Here is a 9140-nt window from a genome sequence, read left to right on the forward strand (position 1 = left end):
AGATATTCATGAAAAGGAAGCTCTATACTCTTCGTATGAGTGAATCCACATCAGTGACGGATCACATCAACAATATTAATACTATATTTTTACAACTGACATACATGAAGTGTCAAATTGTAGAAAATAAACGTGTTGAACTTCTTCTCCAAAATTTACCAGACTTGTATGGTCAGCATCACAAATAACAACATTGTTGATCAACTTCGATTTGATGATGTTGCTGTCGCTATTCTTGAAAAAGAAAGTAGGCGCAAAAATAAAGATTATCGAACGAAAAGTTCAAAACAAGTAGAAGCTTTGTCGGTGATGAGAGGCGGATCAACGGAACGTGGCTCTAGTAGGAGTCAAAGTCGTGGTAGATTAAGGTCTTGAAAGAAAAACCTTACTTGTTACAATTGTGGCAAGAAAGGACACTTGAAGAAAGATTGTTGAATAAATGACCATTTGTACCCATGAGAGATGAAAACGCTGATATTTGTATCCATGATATCCTGAAACTAAAGTTATACCCATGATAGATGCCCTCCGTGTGACAAAAGTGTCCTGGCCTGGATCTGAGCTTGGTTCGTGGGAATCCGATCCTAAGTGGCACTCCAAACCCCCCAAATCCATATCTTAGTTGTCCATCTTAGGGTATTCCAAACTCCCGTGGCCGCTAGATCCAGAAGACCTTCAACAACATCAAGATCACCATCCTCTGCGGTTTCGTCACCATCCTTGTCCTTCGCGGTACCATCGGTGTCAACCTCTCCTCCTCCGACACTGATGCCGTCAACCAGAGTCTCATCAAGGAGACCAACCGCATTCTCACTGAGATCCACTCTGACTCTGACCCCGACGACAACGACACCCCTTTCAGTCCTAACGCCCTGCCGCCTTCTCCTTAGTCCCCAAGATCTCCGATTGGGATCAACAACACCAACAATGGCTCCAGCAAAACCCTGAATACCCAAATTTTGTGAGAGGTAAAGCTTGAATCTTGCTCCTCATTAGTTCACCACCAAAACCCTGTGACAACCCAATTGGTGATCATTACTTGTTGAAGTCGATTAAGAACAAAATTGGTTACTGTAGATTGCACGGGATTGAGATTGTGTACAATTTGGCGCATTTGGATAAGGAACTTGCTGGGTATTGGGCCAAATTTCCAATGATTAGAAGGTTGATGTTCTCACACCCTGAGGTGGAGTGGATTTGGTGGATGGATAGTGATGCTTTCTTCACTGACATGGTTTTTGAGCTTCCTTTGTCTAAGTATGATGATTACAATTTGGTACTTCATGGATTTGAATACCCTAAGATGGAAAACTACACCAATAATAACTAAGATATGGATTTGGGAGTTTAGAGTGCCACCTAGGATCGGATTCCCACGAACCAAGCTCAGATCCAAGTCAGGGCACTTTTGTCACACGGAGGGCATCTATCATGTGTATAACTTTAGTCTCAGGCTATCATGGGTACAAATGTCAGCATTTTCATCTCTTATGGGTACAAATAGTCATTTATTCAAAGATTGTTGGTTCAACAAGAAGAGCATGGAAATGTCTTGTGCATCAAAGCTGCTATTAGTCATGAAGACAATAAACCACTAGCTGATGTTTGGCTATTGGATTGTGCAGTAACATATCACATAACTCCACATCATGAGTGGTTTAGCACTTATGAACCTATTTCAAAAGTATTTGTACTCATGGGAGATGATCATGCCTTAGAAATTGTGGGAATTGGTACCATCAAAATTAAGATGTTTGATGGTTCCATCCATACAGTTCAAGGTGTAAGACATGTGAATGGCCTGAGAAAAAATTTGTTATCTGTTGGGCTATTAGATTCTCAAGGGTACAAGATTAATATTGAAAGTGGATCGTTGAAGGTGACTAATAGTGCTCCTGTGATCATGAAGATAAAATGGCTAACAACCAATCTCTACATGCTTTCTGGAGATACAATTTGAGATGCAGAAGCATCAGATGTATCTGCAAACCAAGAAGACACAACGATGTTGTGGCATCACAAATTAGGCAATATGTCAGAACGTGATCTACAAGTTCTTGCAGAATGTAATCTCCTTCCAGGGATTAAAATAGTGAATATATCTTTCTGTGAGCACTGTGTGACAAGCAAGCAGTATAAATTAAAGTTTGAAATATCAACTGTTAGAAGTAAGCACATACTAAACTTGATTCATTCTAATTTATGAGAATCACCAGAATGATCACTAGGAGGAGCAAAATATTTTGTCTCCTTCATAGATGATTATTCACGAAGAGTGTGGGTATTCCCCATCAAGAAGAAGTCAGATGTGTTTCCAGTATTCAAGGAGTTTAAAGCGCGAATAGAGCTTGAAATTGGAAAGAAAAATAAAGTGTTTGATGGCAGACAATATAGGAGAATACACTGATGGTGATTTTATTGCATTTTGCAAGCACGAGGGTATTCAGAGACAATTCACAGTTGCATATACACCTCAACAAAATGGTGTTGCCGAGTGGATGAATAGAACTCTTCTAGAAAGAATTCGAGCTATGTTACAAACTGCAGGATTAGCTAAGTCTTTCTGGCCAGAAGCAGTTAAAACAGCCTGCTATAATTGGGTTGAAAACTCCAATGGAGATGTGACAAAGTAAGCCACCTGATTATTCTTCTCTCTATATGTTTGGATGTCCTGTTTATGTGATGTTCAATACCCAAGAAAAAACAAAGCTTGATCCTAAATCAAGAAAGTGTATCTTACTGGGCTATGCTAACAATGTAAAGGTGTATCCTTTGTGGGACCCCAATGTCCACAAAGTTATTATCAGTAGAGATATTATATTTGCTGAAAACGAGTTGTAAAAAGAGCAAGAAAACAACAGTAGCACTGAAGAAACTACTACAATACATGAATGGTAAGTCTAGAGAAAAAGACTCTTCTGAAGCAGAACCTGAGCAAGTTGAATAAGGACCAACTAAAGCTCGCAGAATTGAAAAAAACCATCATTGCATGCCGACTATGTCATGACTTGCCATGATGCATATTTTGTTATTGAAGCTGGAGAACCATCAACCTTTCAAGAGGCTATTGAAAGTCTAGATTCTTTTTTATGGATGACAGCCATGCAAGAAGGAATGGAAGCATTATGCAGAAACAAGACGTGGGAGCTTGTCCTACTCCCGGACAAAAGGAAAGCAATTGGTAACAAATGGATTTACAAAATAAAGTGTGACAATTACAATCAGATAGAACGTTATCGTGCAAGACTAGTGGTGAAGGAATTTGCTCAGAAAGAAGGTATTGATTTCAATGAAATTTTTTCTTCAGTAGTTAAAATTTTTACATTAAGAGTAGTTCTTGCTATATGTGTTGTGTATGACTTACATCTTACATCTAGAACAACTAGATGTAAAGACTGTCTTTCTTCATAGTGAACTTGAAGAAAAAAGTATATATGCTCTAACCAGAAGGCTTTGAAGAATCAGGAAAAGAAAACTTGATTTGCAAGTTAACCAAAATTCTGTACGGCTTAAAGTAGGCGCCGAGATGTTGGTACAAGAGATTTGATTCCTTCATTATTAGCCTTGATTACAATATACTTCAGTCAGACTATTGTACTTATTAGAAGAGGTCTAGTAATGATGATTTCATCATTCTGCTGTTGTACGTGGATGACATATTGGTGATAGACCCCAACAAAGATTATGTCCAGGAATTAAAGGCTCAGTTGGTTAGGGAGTTCGATATGAAGGATATGGGGATGCAGATTTGCCAAGACAGAAAAGATAGGAAGATTTGGCTATCCCAAGAAAATTACTTGATGAAGGTCTTGCGGCGCTTTAACATGCAAGAGTGTAAGCCAATATCAACCCCACTTCTTGTCAATTTTAAATTATCTTCTGAGATATGTCCTAGTAGTGAAGCAGAAAAGATAGAAATGTCTTGAATGTGGGAAGTCTTATGGTCGGCAGATTCATGACAAATCCAGAAAAAGAGCACTAGAGTGCTACGAAGAGGATCCTGAAATATATCAAAGGAACCTTTAATATTACTTTATATTTTGGAGAATCTGAATTTACCATAAAAAATTATGTTGACTCTGATTTCGTAAGAGATCTTAACAAAAGAAAATCCACTACAGGCTATGTGTTCACACTTGCAGGAAGTGCAGTAAGTTAGTTATCAAAATTACAAGTAGTTGTAGCATTATCAACTACAGAAGTTAAATATATGACAACTACGCTATCTTGTAAGGAAGCAATTTGGTTGCAAAGGTTAATGGAGGAACTCGAACGCAATCAGGTTATGATTCTAATATTTTGTGACAGTCAGAGTGCCTTGCACATTGCAAGGAATCCAGTCTTTCACTCAAGAACGAAGTACATAGGCGTTCAATATCATTTTGTTCGTGAAGTAGTGGAGGAAGGAAAAGTGGATATGCAAAAAATCCACATCAATGACAATTTTGCATATATCATGACAAAACTAATCAATACAGATAAATTTAATTGGTGCAGATCTTCTCTTGACTTATTGAAAATATGAGCAGTATGAATACACCAAAAGAATAATTTTGAGTGGGAGATTGTGAAAAAGAAGAAGCAAAATTCTTCTTTTGGTTTAAAGTCAACAAAAATAGCTAGAGGTTATAAGTGATACAAGTCGAGCATGATGAAGTTTCAAGAAAATTAAAGAACATTATAGAACTAAAACTTGGTTTAGAATCTTAGAAAACTCATGAAACTACTTGTAAGTTGTCCAACTTGCATAGTCAAAGTTCTAATAAAAATTTACAACTTGAAGATAAATTAGTTTAGTTACAATTTTTGACTTAGTCTAAGAATGAGTTGTTACATAAGTTAATATTTATCAACTTGTCATACAACTTGATAAAAATAAATGTACAAGAAGACTCTAGTACACACACTTGTGCAATTTGTGCACAACTTGATCAACTTATAAATCAAATACACCTCCACAAAATATTTTATACAGAGAGTTAAGACATTTGCTAATATATGTCATGTTTTGCATAGAACTAGTGAGTAAAATTTATAGAGAAAAGTAATAAGGTCTCTCATATGTATAATTCCTTTGCATGAATTTTCATAATATATAAGAGAATATTATAGACTTCTTTATATATTGTAAGAGATTATAATTTTACCATTTTATCATATTATTTTTATTATTATCTATATTTTTATTCAATTCTATCTATTTCTCATTCACAAATTTTAGTTGCATTATTTTGTCCCTGTTCATATATCATCTATGTTCCTGGTTGCCTACACGGTTATCTGTGGCCCATACTTTTAATATTTGGCAGAATATTTAAAGGGTCAGCCAAACACGCCCCTTCTTGGTCACGCTTTTGGGCCTTAAGACTTGTGGAATAAGGACAGGCCTATAAACTGGACCGACAGTGATATACTGATATGCATTTATGTGACCCAATTTATCTTTTTCTTTATTTATTAAAAAAAAAAATCCTTTCTAACTGCATTGTGCCGAGTCAATAATGCTCTATGATTCTATGTACTTGACTCATTCATGAACAGCCTCCACAGATTAAAGTAGGTAACCAAAATATGAGTAACAAATGTACTTATTAAATTTAAATTAAAGGCTTGATGTATATAGATAAGGTCAAGAGCCAAGACACTTTAAAGTAGAGGATGTAAATAGGTGACAACTGGTTTCAACAAGAAAAAAAATTGTTGCAGCCGCGCATTATTAATGTCCCTTATGCAAGAAAGATGAGAAAAAGAGAGGGAGGGAAAAGTTTTTGAGAGGACTGAAACCGAAAGCACAAAATGTTAGACTTTAGAGTAGGGGAGTAAATAAATATGATACTATACAATGTGTCTTGCTATGAGACTCTAACCAGATTAGACAATTATCAAAGACAAATGGTTAAACACGCTGCATTGCAGTTGACCACAGAGAATTGAATTAATGCGCAAGAAAAATAGGTAACAAAGTGAGAGAAGGCATCCTTTTCTTTCCTTAATAATCCTTATATGGTGGCCAAGTTTGAATATTAAGCTAACTTCTTTTCTATCTATCTATCTATCTATCTATCTACCCTCTCACAACAAGGTCTCTTTCTCTCTTTCATCTTCCTTCTTCATCTGCTTGTCTTCTTCTTTATTTAGAGATACCCCTCCTTCTAATCCATGCAATAATCAATATTCTCTTTGTGGTACAACAAACAAATTAAAATAGCTCCCTTGGAGTAGCAACAACAACATAGCTTTCTTTTACTATATCACCCTTTTCCGTTTTCCCTTCTATTTTTTGTTCTTTTCTTCTTCCTTGTTGGGACTTAATGGTGCAAATACAATCCAATAGTTCTTTCAGAGAATCTCTCAAGGCTCTTGAAGATGATATCCAACATGCCAACACACTGTAAGAAATTTTCTTTCTTCTTCTTAGATATCAGTTTCAAAAACTATCACAAATATCAATTTTTTTAATATACCATTTTGTCCAAATTGACTGCTACATAAATAAAGAAAAATTCAAAATTGCAGGGCATCAGCACTCCCTAGAGATTATAATGGGAGCTATATCCAAATGAAATTATGTTACAGCCCTTTTGCTCCTCTTTTCTTGTCATTGATTGAGTGGTTGGATTTTAGTTGCACAGATGATATTCCCCATTGTTTGGGATTACTCCACATTCTTATATCCAATGTGAGTCATCATATCATCACCATTTTCCCACTTTCATGCCCTTATTTTCCTCTTTTCTACATCTAGTTTCAATGAACTTGCTGCATACTATGTTTTTATATAGGTATACATTGATGGAATGCCATCTATTTCCTCAAAAGAAAGGATAGCCTCTCTAAGAGAATTCTATGGTATGTTATGTCTTCCTTCTTGCCTCTTTAATCAATTTTTTCACTTCAATTATGTGATTGACTTGTTTAAAATGGTGAAAATTCTCCTGCAGCTGTAATATACCCTTCGCTCCGATTACTCGAAGGCGAGTTCAATGTGTCCAGAATCAGAGACCACAGAAGCAATTGCAGCCAAATTGTGAGCAGAAAAAGGCTTGAAAAGTTTCTTGATGAAGACCAAGAGGGAGATGATGAATGTGACATATGCATGGAGAAGAGCAGGAAGATGGTGCTTCCTAATTGTGTGCATTCCTTGTGCATTAGCTGCTTCCATGATTGGTACACTCAAATCAAACACTTTGATACACTTGTTCTGTTCTCAAATTAAGTGTGGCCAATTATTTGATGTTGCTAATAAAGTGTGACATGAAATCTTGTAGGTATTTGAGATCAGAATCATGTCCATTTTGCCGTGGAAGCCTCAAAAGGGTTAGTTCTACAGATTTATGGGAGGTTATTGGAGACAGTGATGTAATTGACCGAGCTACACTTGCAATGGATAATATAAGACGTTTCTACCTTTTCATGGAAACTTTGACACTTAATATCCCTGATGCACATGTCTATGCATTTAACTACATGTTATGAATTGATTTGAATTCAATGTAAATTGGAAGATGATTACTACTTGTAAGAAAATTTTGAAACTTGTGTAATCTGTAATGAACATGTTGAAGTGCCCTTCTCAATTATGAATTGTATATAGATGTAATTAATCAAAACAAATCAAGTGCTGATAAGCCTAAGATTGTTGTTGCCAATTGAAGGTGCAATAAGGTTATGCCAGTTTAGTGTTTTACTCATTTTAAAAAAAAGATTTAATATGAGTTCTCATAAGTTGGCAAAAACTGTAATGCCTTGATCAACTAGGCAAGTGAACAATGTTGATTCTATCAAATTGGAGGACAGAACTAAGACTAATTTTCTTCTAAATGCTTTGCTTGTTGCTCACACTAATTTTAGTTCCTCAAGATAGCGTTTATTTTCATCGACTGAAACTAAGATGGGAGAGTAAGATTTAGTATTGTGTTTGGTGGTCTGGAACTAAAATTTTAGTCCCTTCAATATCTCCAGAAATTGGAAATACAGAGGACTGAAATTTTTTGGGATGGAAATTGAAATTTTAATAATATTTCTTCTCAAAAATATTTTTATTTAACTTTTCAAATTTTAAATCTACCATTCAATCTCTATATTTATCTTAAATTAGACATAATACTGACACATAACTCAATTTAGTATATTTTACACCAAACACAATATAAAGACTCAATTTAATTTCTGTCTTTCAGTCTCCATTTTCCGGTCTCAACTCTCAATCCCTGTCTTTTTTTCAAATGTAGCCTAATAACTTTCATCATAGTAGTCCCATGCCACACTGACATGTTAATTTACCTGTATTTGATTATTCATACTGTCTAGTTCATACTTCGTCCCTATAATTAAAAGGATTGTTTGACAAAAAAGTTAAAATAAAAATTTTATGTTCAAAAAGTAATTTTTTATCCTATGGTCTTATCTATTAAGTCTGGAAAAGATAGATACACACAATTTTGTTAGAAGTTGAACATGCACCTCGAATTACAAGACAACAACTTTAGCATTATTCCAACTTCCAAGACTCACCTTTGTTATAATCTCCATGTTAAAGAGAGAGAGACACAGAACCTAAAGTCCTTAAGATTCTGTTTAAGAGATGAAGTTCTAGAAATGACCCTGTGATATCCCAAATGGAAAGTGACTCAAATGATAAGTAGAATGGATTACAGTGTTTCAGCAATAACAATAGGACCACATATATTATATTACTTTGTTCTCAAAAAAGTATTTGAAAGCAAGTGGTTCAAAATGATTAGTTGCAATCAAGCATACACTCTAATTTCAATTCTTATTGCATTACACAACATATTCTCATATAGTCACAGACAGAATAATGAAAAAAAAAAAAAAACCTTGACAATGAAAAAGTAAATAAATTCCAAAGAGAATAAGCCAGGTAAAAAGAGCTACTGAGGAAAGCATCATAGAGGGAGAACAAGGCAGAAACCATTTTCATTAACTTTGAATTAAATTAATGAAAAGCTATATTCCACTTAGCATAAGTTGCAAGGACTTGATCCTATTAACTATTTTTTATGTTCATTTTTTCCAATCATAAGAAGCCTCACCACCCTCTCTTTTAAGTAAATAATTCTCTCCTTATCATAAAAGAATTTCCTAGTGGGAATTTTTTGTTAGGTTCATTCACTCAT

At 35.1% G+C, this 9140-nt stretch overlaps 1 protein-coding gene across 1 annotated transcript; it reads left to right on the top strand.

The window, feature by feature from the left end:
- Positions 5591-7649, top strand: LOC107634811 (peroxisome biogenesis factor 10). The gene is made up of 5 exons (XM_016338224.2): positions 5591-6391; positions 6517-6679; positions 6783-6849; positions 6942-7167; positions 7269-7649. The coding sequence occupies exons 1-5, from the start codon at positions 6312-6314 to the stop codon at positions 7474-7476; spliced, it is 744 nt and encodes a 247-aa protein (XP_016193710.1). The 5' UTR covers positions 5591-6311; the 3' UTR covers positions 7477-7649.

This window comes from Arachis ipaensis, chromosome B03 (assembly GCF_000816755.2).
Source record: "Arachis ipaensis cultivar K30076 chromosome B03, Araip1.1, whole genome shotgun sequence".
NCBI lineage: Eukaryota > Viridiplantae > Streptophyta > Magnoliopsida > Fabales > Fabaceae > Arachis > Arachis ipaensis.